The following is a 19,929-nucleotide window of genomic DNA, read 5'->3' as shown; positions in this document are numbered from 1 at the left end:
ATTCTAGTTCCTTTGAATTTTTGCTTCAAGTATTATCCACAGCGCCCCCTACTGGTGAGGAGGGTCCAAACTGATGCTCTCCATAGCCCTACTAAAACCAAAGTAGCTGAACAGATTCTGATTAAAAGGAAAGGTATATTTAAAACAAAAATCACAAATTAATTGATCTTTTCTTGATTTGAATCTTTGAATATCAAAGTTTGATATTAACACATTTATGCCCAAATTTTTCAGAATGTTTTCATGCACAACATCATAATATTACCTGAGTCCCATACCAACACACTATGCTGATGTTTTCTCTTTGTGGTTTTAGTAAAATGTGAGTTAGAGCCCAAAAATGGCCTCTTATAAACTATGACTGCTTTCACCTGCAGGCCTTAAAGCTCAGTTCTGATCTTTTCTCTGATCTGAAGTCCAAAAGATCAGCTCTGAATCTGATTAAGAACCACATATGAAAGTGATCTGAATCAGCTTTAGAACCACATATGAAAGTGATCTGAATCTGATGTAGAACCACATTTAAAAGTGATCTGAATCTGATTTAGAACCACATTTAAAAGTGATCTGGTTCCAATTTAGAACCGCATGTGAAAATGATCTGAATCAGATTAAGAACCACAAGTGAAAGTTATCTGAATCGGATTTAGAACCACATATGAAAGATATCTGAATCAGATTTAGAACCACATATGATTGTGATCTGAATCTGATATAAAGAGATCTGTGTTGTGCTGTTCACACTGTCAGAATAAAATCCGATCTGAGTCACATATGAGTGAAACTATCAGATTTGGGTTGGTTTTAACTGCAGTATGAATGTAGCCTTTTTTAACTAAAGAGCTGTGTTCATTAACAGTTAGCCTAAATAACACCGTAAATTAAAAGAAAAAGCAGTTTTAGCTTCTCAGACATGGCCTGGAGACTTTTATTTCTAGCTGTACAATTCTTTTACAAAAAAAAGAAAGAAAAATTGAAGAAGATTCATTGTTTTAAAATGATTTAAAATCAGTTTAAAATATGTTAACATTTATACTTAAATAAAATCTCTGAAAATAAAGTAACATAAAGTTTTTAAATGGTAATTATTTATTCAGTGTGAAATTAGGTGCTTTTATATTATCACCAAAAACACTGCTGTTTAAATGAGTGTTACTTTCCCAGATTGTGGTAAAACTGAACTGATTAAGATTAGAGATCATCTGTGTTAAACATGGGAAACACCTGAGCATACAGGTGTGACATACTGGAGTTTAACTGGGGGCTGGACTCAGGGGTGGTGGAGGCAAGAGGCCACAGCTCCCCCTGGTGTCCTTTGATAAAAGTGCCCTTTTTAGTGCTCTGAAATGGTCAAAATCAACAAATTTGACAAAGTGTCCTCACTTTGTTCATTTTGGTGTCCTCAGCATGGACAAAACTTGACAAATGTCCCTCTTTGGTTTCCTGTTTTAATAAAACTTGGATGTTTAAATGAGAATTATTTCACTCTTAAGTCCTTAAGAAAAATACGGTATTTGTCTGGTTCTTATAGAAACAGCTGTGTGGTGAAATATTTAGTTCTGTAATATTGATCTGAATCATAATCCTCATAGCTGGGTTTGTTGTACCTTGGCTCGTTTAGGTACTGATCTTTGCTCAGACCACATTCCTGTAGTCTTAAATTCTCCCTCATGTGATCTAGATTATCAAGAACTTTCTAAACACTTGGCTGTTCTCTGCCGTTGTTTTCAGAGTTAGAGGAGGTACAGGAGGAAAACTGCTGTTTACGACAGGACATGGTATTCTATATTATATTCTTATATTACATTATCACCCTGACATGAGAGGAGACTAAATCAGACAAAGAGACAGGGACTAAGGTTCAACAGAGTTCAGCTGCAGAGCAGCAGGACATAAATATTAACAACAGAGGGATGGGGCCACCTGAGGCCTCCTGGTTATGGCTGTAGGGGCCACTGTCCTATCAGGGTATTTTCAGATGTTTTAAATATGAAGGATTTAGGGGACAAGAGATCATTTCTGACCTAGAGACAGAAACCAAAGAGGGTAGACCTTTATTAAAGTACATTCTGCTTTAAGATCACTTAAAGACCATTTTCAGTAGGATCTCCATCCTCGACCAGAACTACTCACTAAGGGCTTAAGGGGACTTTGAGAGTCTTTATAAACCAGGTTCTTTTATTCAAGGCACAATAACTCCGGCTGATATTTACAAGGGTAACAAATATGTAAAAAAAACTCCAACTGACCAGAGAAAGAATATTCACATGAGAAAGTATAATAAAAATACAGCTGAAGGCTTCTCTGTCACACGTTAAGTCCTACAGTATTAAACAGACATGCTGTATAATTAAACACCGAGAAACAAGGATAGAACATCCTGAAATCCTGTTTGGACCAGATATGTTTACTACATCGTGGATTCACGTTAATATTTCAGAATACAATGAGCTTCTGTTGGTGATGCTCTGACTCTAAGGCTTTATTTGTACCTGTTGGAGTCATGAAAACATATATATAATCACGTAAATGTCCCTAAAATCATGTCCTTTATTTTGTTCCAGGTTTACTGCCATGTGATGCCCAGCAGGCCGCAGCTGATGTCCCAAAGTTTCTGGGCCAAGTCATCATCAGAGGCCATCCTTGAACATGGGGCAGGAGCGCAGTCACTGACAGTGGAGACAGAAGAAGACCACGGTTAGATTTAGTACAGAGACAGACGAAGACCACGGTTAGATTAAGTACAGAGACGGACAAAGACCACGGTTAGATTAAGCACAGAGATGGACAAAGACCACGGTTAGATTTAGTACAGAGACAGACGAAGACCACGGTTAGATTAAGTACAGAGACGGACAAAGACCACGGTTAGATTAAGCACAAAGATGGACAAAGACCATGGTTAGATTTAGTATGGAGATAGACGAAGACCACGGTTAGATTTAGTACAGAGATGGACAAAGACCACGGTTAGATTTAGTACAGAGACGGACGAAGACCACGGTTAGATTTAGTACAGAGACGGACGAAGACCACGGTTAGATTTAGTACAGAGACGGACGAAGACCACGGTTAGATTTAGTACAGAGACAGACGAAGACCACGGTTAGATTAAGCACAGAGACAGACGAAGACAACGGTTAGATTAAGCACAGAGACAGACGAAGACCACGGTTAGATTAAGCACAGAGATGGACAAAGACCACGGTTAGATTTAGTACAGAGACGGACAAAGACCACGGTTAGATTAAGCACAGAGATGGACAAAGACCACGGTTAGATTTAGTACAGAGACAGACGAAGACCACGGTTAGATTAAGTACAGAGACGGACAAAGACCACGGTTAGATTAAGCACAGAGATGAACAAAGACCACGGTTAGATTAAGTACAGAGACGGACAAAGACCACGGTTAGATTAAGCACAGAGATGGACAAAGACCACGGTTAGATTTAGTACAGAGACGGACGAAGACCACGGTTAGATTTAGTACAGAGACGGACGAAGACCACGGTTAGATTTAGTAAAGAGACAGATGAAGACCACGGTTAGATTTAGTACGGAGACAGATGAAGACCAAGGTTAGATTTAGTACGGAGACGGATGAAGACCACGGTTAGATTTAGTACGGAGACAGACGAAGACCACGGTTAAATTTAGTACGGAGACAGACGAAGACCACGGTTAGATTTAGCACAGAGACAGACGAAGACCATGGTTAGATTTAGTATGGAGATAGACGAAGACCACGGTTAGATTTAGTACAGAGACAGACGAAGACCACGGTTAGATTTAGCACAGAGACAGACGAAGACCATGGTTAGATTTAGTACGGAGGCAGACGAAGACCACGGTTAGATTAATTACAGGGACAGACAAAGACCACGGTTAGATTAATTACAGGGACAGACGAAGACCACGGTTAGATTAATTACAGGGACAGACGAAGACCACGGTTAGATTTAGTGTGGAGATGGACGGAATCTATGGTTAGATTTAGTACGGAGGCAGACGAAGACCACAGTTAGAGTTAGTAGATTTAATAGATGACATCATCAAAGACAAAATATTCTATAGGCTTTTAGTGAGTGATATCATCAGAGACAGAGGACGGATTGTTTGATAGGCTTTTAATGAATGACATCATAAGAGACAGATGAGAGAATATTTTATAGACTTTTTAGGGTGATCTCATTAGAGACAGAGGATGGAATGTTTTATAGGCTTGTAATGGATGATTTCATCAAAGGCAGAGGACAGAATCATTCATAGGCTTTAATGGATGACATCACCAGAGACAGAGGATGTTTTATGGGCTTTAAATGTATGATCTCATCATCGACAGAGGACGGAATGTTTTACAGGCTTATAATGGATGAAATCATCAGAGACAGAGGACAGAATGCTTTATAGCCTTTAAATGTATTGACTTATCAGTGACAGAGGGTGGAATGTTTTATAGGCTTTAAATGGATTATCTCATCAGTGGCAGAGGACGAAATGTTGGTAAAGCTGGGGATGCTGGGGCCTCTTTCCTTCACATTTTTGCCGTATAGTAGGCCAAAGTAGGCAGCTCTGAGGAAAGTGGGTGGAGCTGCAAGGAGTGAGGGTTTCCCTCGCTCCTTACCAGGAGCGAATTTGAGGGAGAGATTGTTGGTTTATTTGTGTTCTAATGAACCTAGACCGATACAGAACTTTGAGTTTTTCTTTAACTCATTGCAGTGCCTCTTTAACATCTTTTCTCCCACATGTTGTCATAAACATGCTGTTAAAGAACACACTGATATTTTCGTTAGATAATAAACATGGTGGGGTTAGGCTTAGACTGGAATGACACTTCAGTACAAGACTAAAAGCAAGGAAGGATGGATGAAATATTCCAGTTTCTGCTTACTGGTGGACTATCACAGATCGTGTCAGCTGATGGGGCATTCTTTGTGTGCCAGTATATGTAGCATCAACACAATCAGTCCAGTCCAGATGAAGACATCCCAGACCAGTTTTGTGTCAGTCTGAGCTATCAGAAGTTAAACTAGTATTAGGGGTGTGGTCACACAAAGCATTCAGGATTACCACTCAGAATCTAAACGCCATACAAGGGTGTTAATGAGAGGTGTAAACAGGGTCACAGAGCAGGTGTAAAGACCTTCTGTTTCCTGTTCTAGACTAAAGAGTGTTTCTACCTGAAGTATCCCCCGCTTAGGCTGTCCAGGCCCGGCTCCACGGCGCAGTAGATGGTGGTCTGTGCTCCTTCCACCGTCGTCTTGGTGAAGATCCTGAAGATCTTCACTGCCACCTGGATACACTGGTGCTGGTGCCTCCACAGGTCAGACTGGACCACCCCAGGGTGGAGAGAGAACACGCTCACCCCGGTACCTACGACAGGGATACAGGCACACACCAGATAGATACACATATGTTAATATATAACCAGTGCTGTTCACGTCAACATGTTAATGCCCATGATTAATCTGGAAACATTAACCCGTACAGACTGTACATATTATAACTGTTTCTTCTGTTTTCGGAGCAGAACTTTTGAAAGCTCTGTCCCAGTTTTGGAGACTCCATTTGACCACAGATTATCATATTAAAGTCTTACTTTTACTTCCATTCAAAAAAAAAAAAAAAAAAAAAAAAAAAAAGAAGAACAAGGGACTGATGCCACCACCATGTTTCCAGAGAAAATCTGGTATATAACTGACTGAAGTCTGTTGACAGATAAAAGAGGACAACATAAACACCTCTGCAGAAATCAATTAAAAAACAGTCTGATCTTCTGAGTCGTGTTTAACCACAAAGACTCTCTCTTCCCTCCATAAAACTTTCCTTATAAAAGAATTTCAATAAAAGCTCAAAGCCAAGACCTCAGTGCTTCACTAATATGACGTCTGTCTGTAGGTCTTCATTTAAAACACGCTGTATGAGCTCACCTTGTAACCGTTTGGCCAGTGAGCGTGCAAACAGGACATTAGCCAGCTTGCTCTGTCCATATGCCTTCATGGTGTCATAACTCCTCTCACTGTTGATGTCGTCCAGTCTTAACCCGGTCCACGTGTGGGCCACTGACGCAACCACAATAATACGGGCAGGGGTGGAGTTTTTGATGAGGTCCAGCAAGAGGTACGTCAACAAGAAGTGACCTGAGGAATTAAACAAAGAAAACAAGGTCATTATCTCAAACAAGCATTTAAACTTTCACCAATAGACAGAGGATGGACTAACCAATATGAAACAGGCAGAGGATGGACTAACCAATATGTTGGTTCATGAACAGATTCCAGAGAGATAAGAGAAAATGTTTCGTTTCTGGCGGTTAAATCTGAGCCCAAATTCATTAAGTCATTATCTCAAAACATAAATATGTGCTACTGAGTTTTGCAACAATAATGACTCCATAGAGTAGAGGTTTAAAACTGTTTTTATGCTGCATGATACGAACATGTGAAAACAGCATAATGCTGATTTAAACATGGACGATGTGATGTGACACCGTTATCAGCACCTCCCACTCAGAGCCTGCTCATGGACGTTCATGTATGTGCTAGAATATTTCTATCAGGATCTAATAATGTGAAGAGGAGGAACCTTCTATTAAAATAGGCTTTATCTATAGTTCATCTATAGGTGCTTTAATGATCCAGCTATCTTTAGTTCATCCTGTCCTAACTAAGCGTGCATATTTAAAAGATACTTTACTGTGCCTGAAGGAAATGTACAGTTTTTTATGCTGTGTATTTATCTTCTAAAATCTGACAGATCATGTGATTCAAACAGTTGACCACTATAAACTGTGCCTGTTAAACCTCGACTGTCTGCTAAAATCAGATTGTATAGGCTAAAGATCCTTATGACAGTCGGAGCAGTACTATGAGACACCATCTCAGTGGTGCCAACAGGATGAATCTGCTCTCCTTCCTCTGCTGCTGAGGTTCTCAGGTGTAAAAATAGTTCTGTCACTTCCTTGGTGGGTTTAGAGCTTCTGTTAGGACCGTGTGGGCCTGAATGGAAGGTTGTCATGAAGTTCCCTCTGTGTATGATGATAACTAACGCTGAAATGATGCTGATGTTTTGGCTTTTAGTTGATATAACTAAAGGACTAACAGGACTCAAACAGTTCTCTAAAGTCATCTTTAAGGTGATGAGGGAGATCTCTCAGGGATCTATCTTCTATCATCATTGTAAATGACATAAATAACACAGCAGAGATTTGTAGATTCTTCTTTATGCTGATGATTCAGATCTATATACTTATGTAGAGGGGCAGAAAGCCAAACACCCCAAATCTTTGTCAGTGACTTCAAACTGGCCGTAGTTCAACTTGACTTAAGAGGACGGTCAAAACACATGATGTGAAAATTATTCCATATTACACCCTAAAACAGCTGTTGGAGTTCACTTTATATTAAAGGTGTGACTTTACCTGAACAACCTTAGAGATCCATATTCTCTGGTTGCTCTAACACATTAAAGGAGAATCACATTTCACTGTTTAACCTGCAGGTATCAGAAGTACTGATCAGTAGTTCAGTTGAACTGTGAATAGCATTAGAGTTCAGATAGCAGGATGATAATAATAATATTCTTCATGTAGTTTAAGTTAAATAAACCTGTATGGTCTGTGTTCTTGTCAAATACAGAGGAGCTGCTCCTACATGAACATGTGAACTGTGTGAACTAAACATGTTCTCTCACTATTGTTCTCTTTTTCCTGTTCCTCTGTTGGCCTCACTAAAGGGTAGAACATGTAGCGGATGTTTTTCCATTTGCAGGAATGTAATCTCTGACTGTATGTTCACATGTTGGTGTGTGGTAAGCATGAGGGAGAGCAGCGTGTTTCTTCCTCTGTCAGCCTGCAGTAAAAACATTTCAGAGGAATGGAGATAACGGGGAACCTCATGGAGGTCTGAGAAAACACTAGATCCTTATCCCTCTCTTAGAGGACACAGGTTCTTTACCAGTTCTTACCACTATACCAGAAGTTAGCATCTTTGGCCTAGTATCTGGCAAAAAGCCCCCACCATCCCCAACATTACATCCTCTGCCATTAAAGATGTGGGCCTGTGTCCACAGCTCTTATTTTCAGGTCTAAAGCAGAGTAGTCCAATATTCTGAGAGATCATCACCCTGGGCACAAAAAAAGAAATTACCTTCAGCATCAGCTGTTTATGTCACCACACTTAACTCTCTTGGTTTAAAACGGTTCAACCTTTGGAACAGCGTCAATGTCACTTCTCCCCTGCCAATAAAAATAAAGAAGGGGTGGGACTTCTGACGATGGTGGAAGAGAAGCACATCCTCATCATCTTCTCGAGGTTGGACAAGATCCCTTTACATGTTACAACAACGTGACGGATTCCATCGAGGGAAGCTGCATTCATCTTTGGTAAAATCACAAGAATGAACGATGGAGAAAAGCACACCAAAACTGATGTTATCGGCACTGTCAGCTCTAAAACTACTGTGGACACAGACCTTGAAGCTTAGAAAACATTCCATCCTTGCCTTTAAAGACATCATCCTCCAAGGCTTATGGACTTACACAGGAGGTGTTTGTAGTTTTTATTAACCTTTAGGAATAACCATGGTGATATTTGGAGTTTTAATGCACCTTTAGGACTTACCCAGGTGTTATTTGTAGTTTTTATTCACTTTTGGGACTTACCCAGATGATTAACGCCTAACTGCATCTCAAAGCCATCTGCAGTCTTGGAGTAGGGACACATCATGATTCCAGCATTATTTATCAGGATGTTCACCTGTTTCTCCTCTGAAATATTAACACAGTCAGAGAACGTTTATAGTTATTTGGTATCATCAATAATAAAACATCAGAGAGAAATGTGGCTAATGTCTAACGTCATGGATAATAACCCACCTTTGTTGATGAGGTCGGCGAAGGCTCTGATGGACTTGGTGTCAGACAGATCCAGCTTCCTGATGACCAGATTCTCATTCCCTGTGTCTTCTAAAATGTCCGTCCGAGCCTCCTCTGCCCTCTCCAGGTCTCTACACGCCATGATGATGCGTGCTCCTTAAAAACAAGAGCCAGAGGACAAAGACTGCTATGACAGTCATGTTTTCACTTTCTCATTTAAATGCATTCATTCATTCCTGAGATATCAACACTTACGATTTCCAAAGGCTATAATGTAATTTTAGAAAATAAGAAAGAATGAGAAATGAACCGTGACAACAAGCATTCTACTGGAAATGTTCACTTCTGGTGTTGGTGGAGGATTTATGTTTGCAAAATCCAGGGCTGGTGTTTTAGCCATGAGGAGGAAAAAAATCTGCACAGTTCATCTCTCTATCAGTATTGGAACACAGATTTACCAACAATCTTTCCCTTATGTTGACTGTCCTTTGTTGGCAACTTATGGAAAAGTGGGTGGGACTGTGAGAGGCCCTCACCAGTTCTACCCACTTTTCCAAAAGTTGCCATCTATTGCCAACAATTTGGCAAGAACAGAGTAAGAAAGGCCTTATGTCCCAAGCTTTAACAACATTCGATCCTCTGCCATTCAAGAGGATGTCATCAAAGCTCACGGAACATTCCATCCACTGCCTTAAAAGACAATGTCTCTACAGCTTAGAAAACATTCATCCACTGCCTTTAAAGAAAATGTCTCTAAAGCTTAGAGAACATTCCATCCTCTACCTTTAAAGAAGACGTCAGCAAGTTATATGAAATATTTTATCCTCTGCCTTTAAAGACGATCTCATCAAAGCCTATACCTCATTCAATTCCCTGCCGTTAAAGATAATGTCTCTAAAGCTTATAAATCATTCCATCCTCTGCCTTTAAAGATGATGATTCTAAAGCTTCTTAAAACATCCCATCCTCTGCCTTTAAAGATTTTCATCAAAGCTTCTTAAAACATTCCATCCTCTGCCTTTAAAGTATATGTCATCAAAGCTTCTTAAAACATTCCATCCTCTGCCTTTAAAGATTATGTAATCAAAGCTTCCTAAAACATTCCTTCCTCTACCTTTAAAGACAATGTCTCTAAAGCTTAAAAAACATTCCATCCTCTGCCTTTAAAGATTAAGTCATCAATGCTTCTTAAAAAATTCCATCCTCTGCCTTTAAAGATTAAGTCATCAGTGCTTCTTAAAACATTCCTTCCTCTGCCTTTAAAGACGATGTCTCTAAAGGTTATCAAACATTCCATCCACTGCCCTTACAGAGAATGTCTCTAAAGAATACAAAACATTCCATTAACTGCCTTTTCAGACAATGTCTCTGAAGCTTAGAAAACATTCCACCCTCTGCCTTTAAAGAAGATGTCAGCGAGCTTTATGAAAAATTTTATCCTCTGCCTTTAAAGACAATCTCATCAAAGCCTATAAATCATTTCATCCCCTGCCTTGAAAGACAGTGTCTCTAAAGCTTCTAAAACATTCCATCCACCACCTTTACAGACAATGTCTCTGAAGCTTAGAAAACATATCACCTTCTGCCTTTAAAGATGATGTCAGCAAGCTTCATGAAGTATTTCCTCCTCTGTCTTTAAAGACGATCTTATCAAAGCCTATAACTCATTCCATCCTCTGCCTTTAAAGATTATGTCATTAAGGGTTCTTACAACATTCCATCCTCTGCTTTTAAAGATCGTGTCATCAAAGCTTCTTAAAACATCCCAACCTCTGCCTTTAAAGATTATGTAATCAAAGCTTCTTAAAACATTCCATCCTCTGCCTTTAAAGATGATGTCTCTAAAGCTTAAAAAACATTCCATCCTCTGCCTTTAAAGATTATGTAATCAAAGCTTCTTAAAACATTCCTTCCTCTGCCTTTAAAGATGATGTCTCTAAAGCTTAAAAAACATTCCATCCTCTGCCCTTTGGCATCAAAGCATCTGATTGCACTTAAATAAAACCTAATGCTGGGGCCCCTGCCTCTGCCTACCTTTCCCTGTGAAAGTATTTAGTAGATATTTAGAATCCTGCAGTCTGACAGATAAACTCCTGTAATTATATAAATATCATCTACAGTTTTAAACTTTTAAACATCTGCTCATGTTCAGACAGAGCTCTCAGATCAACCATCACTAATGAAGCAGGGTTCACCCAGATCTGCTCTGATTCTCCTCTGAAATTCTCAAACTCGTTCATTCAGCCAACCGCCGCACTCACATGAACACTAGACCCTCTCAGCTGTGTCATTCTCACTCGCCTCTGACGTAAAAACGCTGCTGCTCTCTCTTTAATGAGCGCGAGAAGGGCGCTTGGGCCGCTCACACACCAACCGAACATAGATGCCCACACAAACAAACACTTTACAGAGAGGCGGCAACCCCCACCACACAGACACTGCTGTCCCAGTAATTATGGAAGAGGAGAGCAATTAATCAGCCACAGCAAAGCGACCATATCCCATCAGTCTTTGTTCCTCTGTCCTGTTCCCATATGGGAAAACAATCGTTCCCACATCTCCCTGTATGTTAAGTTCACCCCTTTAAACAAAGAGTAGGTAAATACTGAGGGGTCATTCTGATTTGAGGAGGGCCAAACACAGAGAGAAGAATGTTTGACCATTCATTCACTGGACCACTAACCTCACAAACAAATATGGCCTACCCCAGAATAAATATCAGTGTATGAATTCTCTGAAAAATAAATCAAATCACTCCAATGAGGGCAACTTTCAGAGAAGTTTCCAAAAAAAACTCTTCCAATAAGTACCAACTATAGCCTGTTATTTGGTAGAATCAGAAATAGGCCCCAACACCCCCAGCTTCACAAACATTCTGCCTTTGATGTCATCCTTTATTGTCTTTGGTATGTTTTAAAAAGACGCTTATAACGTTCCATCTTCCGGCTCTTGTCCCCAAGAACTAGACCTAGAAATACACTTCCCATAATCCTAGTGTCAACTGGGTGTCTGTGATTGGTCGATCTGTTCGCATGGAAATGATTACTGCCCCTGTGAACAGAGACTACATTAACAACTTTACTGAACTCAAGCTTCCATTACTCACGTTTAAAGTAACCCCACTGATCAGGGCTAACAGTGCACCTTTAATATAGTTACCAGAAAGCAGTAGTAAACTGTTTGCTAACCACCATAAAAGCACTAAAGAAGAAGAAAGGTAAAACATTCCATTACACATTTAAGTATAGAGTGCCATATACTAGCATTATCAAGGGAAATAGATCTTTTAAAATCTGTGACAAGCAATGCTAATCTGCTAGCCTGTTAATGGCAATTTCCATTATGTGTTATCATCAAGCTAACAAACTCAACGTGCATTCCAGTCCATCTCTAAGGTCAGGTATCCTCCTGATGGCCATCCTCCATCTCGCCAGGTATCCTCCCAGCTGCCCCTCCATGACACATGCAGTCCCCCCATTGTCTGGACAGCCCAATCCTGGGCACCCAATTTGCTGTATCAGACCCAGGACAGTGTGCCAGGTGCCCAGCGGACCCTTTCCATCCTCGAATGGTTCTAATGTCACCATAATACAGCTGTTTGTTCTGTAGATGGACCTGTGTAATAACAGCTGTAATGACTGTGATAAAGTATGGTCAGAGAATAAACTGTTATTCTAAGTCTAGAGCACTATGAGTTTTAATAAGCGGTGTATCGATGAGCACAGAAAGAAAAACACATTCAACAGTTAGTAAACTGTATGTGAAATCTGACCAATCAGAATGAAGCAGGTAAATCTCTAGAGGAGGACTGTGAAGTTAAAGAAGAGGCTGCAGAGTACACAGTGTTCTGCATGCATAAATAATACCAGTATGCAAATTTTAACGCCAGTCCAGCCTGCAGGTGTTTTTATACTCACTAAAATATTATCATAGCACTCTCTTATTTCCCTGTTCAGACATTAGCCCTAGTGATTTGACACTGATGTTAGCATGCATGCATTTACCTGTAAAATCAGCAGATCCACACTAATCCTGATTATATTTGGTAGAAATGAGCTGATCCTGATAGGAGGAAACATCTACTGTCATTAATCACTGCTAATTTAATCATTCTGTTCAGAGTCCTGTTAGCAGTGATAGAAAAATCTCCCCACATGACAGACTAAACTAATGTTTAAACAGGTTTAATATATTACACTAACACAGACTGGAGCCTTTCAGTTATATTAGAGACTGAGTGATTTATTCCTCTAGTTAACTGTACTAACTGACATATATGCACATCTATACAGCTCCTCAGCAACTACAGTCCAAAATATTATGAAAAAGTTCAGAGAATCTGGAGAAATCTCTGTGAGCAAGGGTCAAGGCTGAAGGGGCCTTCAGGGGCCACTGCATTAAAAAAACAGGCACGATTCTGTACTGGATTTCACTGCAAGGGCTCAGGAACACTTCCAGAACTGAGTTCACTGTGCCATTCACAAATGACAGGTAAAGCTGGATCATGGAAAGAAGAAGCCATATGTGAACAGAATCCAGAAACTTTGCTGTCTTCTCTGGACTGAAGCTCATTTGAAAAGGACTGAGGAAACATGGAAAACTGTTCTGTGGTCAGATGAAACCACAGACACTGTGTCCTGTGGACAAAAGAGGAGAGGGACCACCCAGCTTGTTATCCTGGCTCAGCTCTAAAGCCTGGATCTCTGATGGTATGGGGTTGCATTAGTGCCTACGGCGTGGGCAGCTTACACATCTGGAAAGGAACTATTTAGTAGATAGAGATTTTAGAGCAACATATGCTCCCATCTAGACAATGTCTCTTTCAGGGAAGGCCTTGACTATTTCAACAAGAAAATGCTAAACCACATACCAAATATATTACAACAGCATGGCTTCACAGAAGAAGAGTCCGGGTCCTGAACTGGTCAGCCTTCACCAATAGAACACATTTGGAGCATCAGAAAAGGACAAATCCAGCAAAGAAGACCCAGGACTGTTGAGCAGCTAGAATCCTACATCAGACAAGAATGGGACAACATTCCTCTCCCATCAACCGGTCTCCTCACTCACCAGACGTTTACAGACTGTTGTTAAAAGAAGAGGTATATACAATGGCTATACAATGGTAAACATGGCCTTGTTTCTACTTTTTTGAGACGTGTTGCTGCCATCAAACTAACTCAGATGTTGATCTCTTTAAATTTAAAATATTTGCTGTGACTTCTGGAGGGTGAATATTCATTCAAATGCACATCTCTTACTGAAACATGAGTAAAATTATAATAAAAAAGAAACTAGGAGTTTTTTGGTCCTGATCCAGATCTTCTGAGTCTCTGAGAGTCTACATTCACTAGCTGGATCCTCCAGGTTCTCTTTGCTCCTATGGTCTATGTCTCAGAGATATTCTAGGTCTGGATGTTTTCATACCTCAGCCAAACTCAGCACCTCTCCCTCGTGTTTACAGAGCAACACAGAGAACAGACAGAGAATAAAGAACGGAGGCTGTCTGTGGAAACCAGCGTCCTGTTTAACACTTCACCAATACACAGATGAAGACAGACGAAGAGGGGACAGAGGGGGCATTGTGAGGACCTGCTCCCCACCAGGGCCAGACGGGGAACAAAGAGAGATGGGAGGGTGGACCAGACAAACCCACAGACTCACACACTAAACTACACACTACAGACAGACCCACACAATCACAACTACAACTATGACTACACACTATAACACTAAAACCAGGATATCAGACTGTCATGGTGTTGGTTCTGGTTTGGTGTTTCTGAGTCTTGTTCATCCTGATCCTGTCATTCTCCCTTCTGTGTATTTCTGGTGTTTTCCAACAAATTCAGTCATTTAACTCTAGACTAGCTCTGTTGTATAAGACAAGAAGAGTTCAAAAACTTTTGCGCTATAAATCATAGCCTCTTACTTTTCTGTTAGGGTTAGGGTTGTACTAATAACGCGTTCACGCCACCCTTGTCGTCATACTCACTAAAGAAGATTTTCTAGTGAACCTGGATCTAGCTGACTCTCCAGGGTCTCTGAAGATTAAATCCATACCAGTAATTCTGACACTGAAAGCATTTTTATCCATTTTGATCATTTTTGGGCGATAGCTCCAATGCTAAATGCCTAACTTTTTCCCAGAATGCTTTGTGATGGGCTGTGACAACCAATGGCATGCCATCGTCACATCACGCTGTGTCACGCTGCTCATACACTTAGATCATGCAGGAGACCACTTCTACCCAGAAACAACTAAACCAGGACAAAAGGAGGCGGTCTCTGACTGAAGCCTGCTGTAGGTCACTTAAAGCCCCGCCTCCTAGAACGGTCCTGCTGGTGAGCAGTACATGACTAGAGTAAAGCTGACTGTATGGCGGTGGTGTGAGGGCAGAGAGCACGCTCTGCAGCCTTAAACCACCCACGTCTCAGACCAGATTAGCAGAAGAGAGGAATGTCTGTAAGCGTTGGTGGTAAAACTGAGACCACATCAGCAGTACCTCGCCTGGCCAGGTCCCTGGCGGTCTCTTTCCCAATCCCCGTGTTGGCTCCGGTGATGATGACGGTTTTCCCATCCAGTCTCTCCTCAGATGACCAGCGGTTACAGCAGACACTCCTGGAGAGAATATCGATACAGGAAACAGACATTAAACAGCAGATAAATATTTAAAATATGGTTTTATTCAGAGTCCGAGGGACAGGATTAATCCTGCTATGAGAGTCAGTAATCTGGTTTATGTTCAGGACAGGATATTTTATCCTAATTTACTAAAAAAGAGTAAAAATACAAATCTATAAAATGATGAAAAAATGTGAAAGAAACTATTAAAAACAAAGACAGAGACTCTTCAACAGAGACACTTCAGCATGTTTTGATAATCTTAACACTTCTATATGTTAGTAGGGCTGGGCAATAGAAAACAACTCCAACTTGATAGTTCCTTCCAGATGTGTAAGCTGCCCACGCCGTAAGCACTAATGCAACCCCATACCATCAGAGATCCAGGCTTTAGAGCTGAGTTAGGATAACAAGCTGGGTGGTCCCTCTCCTCTTTTGTCCACAGGATACAGCGTCTGTGGTTTCATCTGACCACAGAACAGTTTTCCATGTAGCCTCAGTCCATTTTAAATGAGCTTCAGTCCAGAGAAGAAAGTTGTGTTTCTGGATCCTGTTCACACATGGCTTCTTCTTTCCATGATCCAGCTTCTCTGCTCATCTTTACTCCTAAGAGACCCTGCCTCTCTAAGATGATCTTTTTTTTACCCAGTCATGTTACTGACCTATTGATAATTAACCTAATTAGTTAAAAATGCTCCTCTTGCTGTTTTTTTATTTGTACCACTTACTTTTCCTGCCTTTTGTTGTCCCGTTCCTACTTTTTTGAGATGTGTTGCTGCCATCAAATTCAGAATGAGCTAATATTTTCATGAATGGTAATGTGTCTGAGCTTCAACATCTGATATGTTGTTTCTGTTCTATTGTGAATCAAATATGAGTTAATGAGATGTGACACGCATTGACTTCTGTTTTTTTTTTAACATTTGGTTCGTATCCCAACTTTTTTGGAATTGGAGTTGTACATGGATATATCTTCAAACAATACAGAGGCTAATACAGTATCATTTGTATCAATATGTTGATTGAAAGTACTGAGTTAAGGTAAATAGTTATGCATATTGATTATGAGATAATTGGTTTTTTATACATCGTCTATTCGAGGAATTATTAGGGGATCAGGATGTTATCTGGGTGATATTATTATCAGGATAAACTTATGAATAGGTTTGGGTTTTTAAAGTAGAATCAACAAACTGAGCTGTTTATAAAGGAACATGAAGCTTGGTTTAAATGTTTTAATTTACATTTGTCTGTAACTGAGAATTTATTTGGTTTAATTGAATGAACATCTGCATTTAAAAATATTATTTTATCATTTCTGAACATAATATTTACTGATTATTTTAGTGGTTTTTTAATTAAATATCCAGTCTTTTATACAAATTCATTTAATAAAGTGTTTTAAATATTTATCAGATAATTATTCCTCTGATTTATTACAAGTTAATTATATCAGCGATTTTATTTTTAATGTTTTATCAAATTTAATCCTGTTTTCTTTAGGTTTGCAACTTTCTGATTTTTGAAACTGACTTTTGGGCCACACTGAGTGAGGAGGGCCCCTTAGGCCCCAGAGGCACCGGCTGCCCTGTTTTAGACCAAAGAGACAAATCTGACTCCGAGATACCAAACATTCTTAGTTTTTAAAAGAATAGAAACATCTGGAACAGTGGTTGGACCTGGTATGAAGAAAGAACTTCTTCAGATGTTAGCAACTTTAAATTTACACAGAAACTCTGACTTCTCAGCAGGACCACGGATCTCCTAAATGTTACAAACGTGTGTGATAAAGAGCAGGCCTTCTATCTGTCTGGGTTAAAATCTAAAGAAAGATCATGAAGGTTTGCCTGTTTTGATCATTAAAATCATGGAGAGCTGATGAATATGAAACCTCAGTTTACAGACATGCTGCTGATATTAAAACCATTTCAACAGTATTTAAGGACGAAGCTGCAATTACTAGTCATTAAAAAGCAAAAGAACACTGGACCTTACTGTTTTTCTGGGACTTGTTGCCTTTGTTTCAAACGGGTATCAGCTCATTTTATCCTTCTGGTTCTGTCACTGTTCTACCAAAGCATCTGGACTTCCATCGGATTTATTATCACTGAGTTAAAGATGTGATTTTCATCCCTCCCTATACTCAGAGTTTATAATCTCGTGATTAGACTGTTAGAGTTCAGTAAATAAACATTTTTAAGCTCAAACTCCCTATGACTGATGAAAAAGGAGCTAAAATTAAAAAAGTGTGAACACTTTACGGCAGAACAGACATAGAAATCCGAACCTGATGCCGTCTCAGAGACCAGGAACCAGGAGCCCCGGGAACCTTTCTGTAATGATCGATAATTATTGATAATCATTAAAGCTGATCTCAGTCTTACCTGCAGTGCATGGTTCCTTAAACCCTCTCTGCTCACAGATATGAACCTCCTTCTCCTGCAGCTCCTCCACTCTGACTCCTCATTCATCAAACATCAGCGTTCCTCAGACCCGCCCCTATGTGACGTCACATCAATAGCGTCAGCTCGACCAATCAGGAGCGAGCTCACACGCTTGATTCACAATTAAAGTTTAGAGTTCTCCTGCTGCCTCCTGCTGTCTGAGAGGAGTCAGAGGAGCTGGGAGTCTGGAATAGTTTTGTTATTTAAAAAGAGATTTATTTAAAGGCATCATATCATTATGTATCAATGTACTTCCTAATGTGTCTTTCCTAATACTCTCCCGGATAGTTCTAAAATAACTGGTAATCCCTAACACTCTCCAGAATAATTCTAAAATATCTATTCTAAAATATTCTAAAATATATCTAAAATCTCTGCCATAGCTGAATAAAACGATAAAGTCTGTAATGTAAGTGATTCATGTTAAGATAAAGAGTTAAGCTGATCATTTTAGATGGCACTGTTATCCCATTTTAAGCCCACGTATGAACTACATGTAATTTCTTATTGTTCCAACAGCTATAAAATACACTGTAGTGATGCTATGTTTTCAATCCTAATGTTAAAACAGAACAAAATAAACTAAGGAACCTTAAAAAAATGACACTGTATTTAAACATTTATCAAGAGCTCTTCCTACCAAAATCCTCAATTTTGAGCAAGACATACAAAAAAACTGCAAATAAAAGAGAAAAACAGAAATATGCAGAGAGATACTGGAGGGTTACATGGCTGCATGAGTATCAACATTTCATTGAGAGTCTCAGATAAAACCCTAGAACATTCTCACCATGATAAGGGATAAAAGAACATGATCACTTAAACAAGGGCCCGGCTAAATCACATCACCTGTACTGTGTTTTACCTTTGCTTTACTTCACTTTTACTTTACTTCACCTGTACTGTACTTCACCTGTACTGTACTTCACCTGTAGTATTTAACCTGTAATGTACTTCACCTGTACTTTACTTCACCTGGAGTGACCTCAGGAGTCAGCACAGGTAAGGATGAAGATTACATGTAGTAATGTACTGCTGCCACTAGAGGGCATCAAAAGTCAATATTGAGAAGTCCACCAGACATTTAGATAAATGTAAAACAACATTAACATCAGAGGAGCTAAAATAAATGCTGCTGCTATTTATCAGAAATAGCAGCAAACATAAATAAAAACAAGAATAATATAACATCAATTTTAAATCATCATCAGACCTGTTCATAAATATCAAACACTGATTAATTTTTGGGACTTTAACCATTTAAATACCAGTTTAAGTGTTTGTGATGTGAAGAACAGAGAGAAAAAAAAAAAAAAACACACACGCACAAAATGATGTATTTTTTTTTATTAACTATATGCAGATTGGGTTTACTTAAAGGGTATTACAGCAACTTTTTATTATTTTATTATTATTTTTAAAATATTTACTTTTTTATTTATTATTTTATTTTAAGGAATATTTTCATTTTATGTTAAGAATTTTATAAATTGTTAGAATATTGCCCCTTAAAATCATATTTCCCTTAGACCTGCTCTTCCAGATCGAACTATTCTAGATCCACTCTTCTAGAGCCACTATTCTAGATCCAATATATCAGATCCACTATTTTAGATCCACTCTTCTAGAGCCAGTCTTCTAGATCCAATATATCAGATCCACTATTTTAGATCCACTATTCTAGATCAATTATACCAGATCCACTATTTTAGACCCACTTTTCTAGATCCACTGTTCTAGATTCATTATACCAGATCTACTATTTTAGATCCACTTTTCTAGAACCATGATTTTAGATCCACTATTCTAGAACCACTATCATGTCTGACCTGAATTATCTGGTTGACAATAAACAACAGGCTGCGATAGTTCTTATTAATCAGTGACTTCTTTATTAACAGATCATTTCATTTTCTGATCCATCCATCGAAATTCTCAGCCTTTAAACTCTTCATAACAATCAAGTTCTATTACTTTCAGTT

General features: G+C 39.3%; 1 protein-coding gene across 1 annotated transcript; it reads right to left on the bottom strand.

The window, feature by feature from the left end:
* Positions 1-2,167: 2,167 nt before the first annotated feature.
* Positions 2,168-17,970, bottom strand: zgc:112332 (uncharacterized protein LOC553712 homolog). Its single transcript, XM_041814247.1, has 7 exons — positions 17,888-17,970; positions 15,385-15,500; positions 8,879-9,034; positions 8,666-8,770; positions 5,934-6,143; positions 5,184-5,376; positions 2,168-2,669 (listed from the first exon to the last, which is right to left on the bottom strand). The coding sequence occupies exons 1-7, from the start codon at positions 17,896-17,898 to the stop codon at positions 2,567-2,569; spliced, it is 894 nt and encodes a 297-aa protein (XP_041670181.1). The 5' UTR covers positions 17,899-17,970; the 3' UTR covers positions 2,168-2,566.
* Positions 17,971-19,929: the final 1,959 nt, after the last annotated feature.

Source organism: Cheilinus undulatus, linkage group 19 (genome assembly GCF_018320785.1).
Source record: "Cheilinus undulatus linkage group 19, ASM1832078v1, whole genome shotgun sequence".
Classification (NCBI taxonomy): domain Eukaryota; kingdom Metazoa; phylum Chordata; class Actinopteri; order Labriformes; family Labridae; genus Cheilinus; species Cheilinus undulatus.
This window is presented reverse-complemented; position numbering and strand designations above follow the sequence as displayed.

Coding starts and splice junctions, on each gene's coding strand:
- zgc:112332 (XM_041814247.1), bottom strand. Junction 8,771..8,878: donor CGCCGACCTCATCAACAAAG/GTGGGTTATTAT, acceptor TTAATATTTCAG/AGGAGAAACAGGTGAACATC. Junction 6,144..8,665: donor GTTAGGCGTTAATCATCTGG/GTAAGTCCCAAA, acceptor TTAATTCCTCAG/GTCACTTCTTGTTGACGTAC.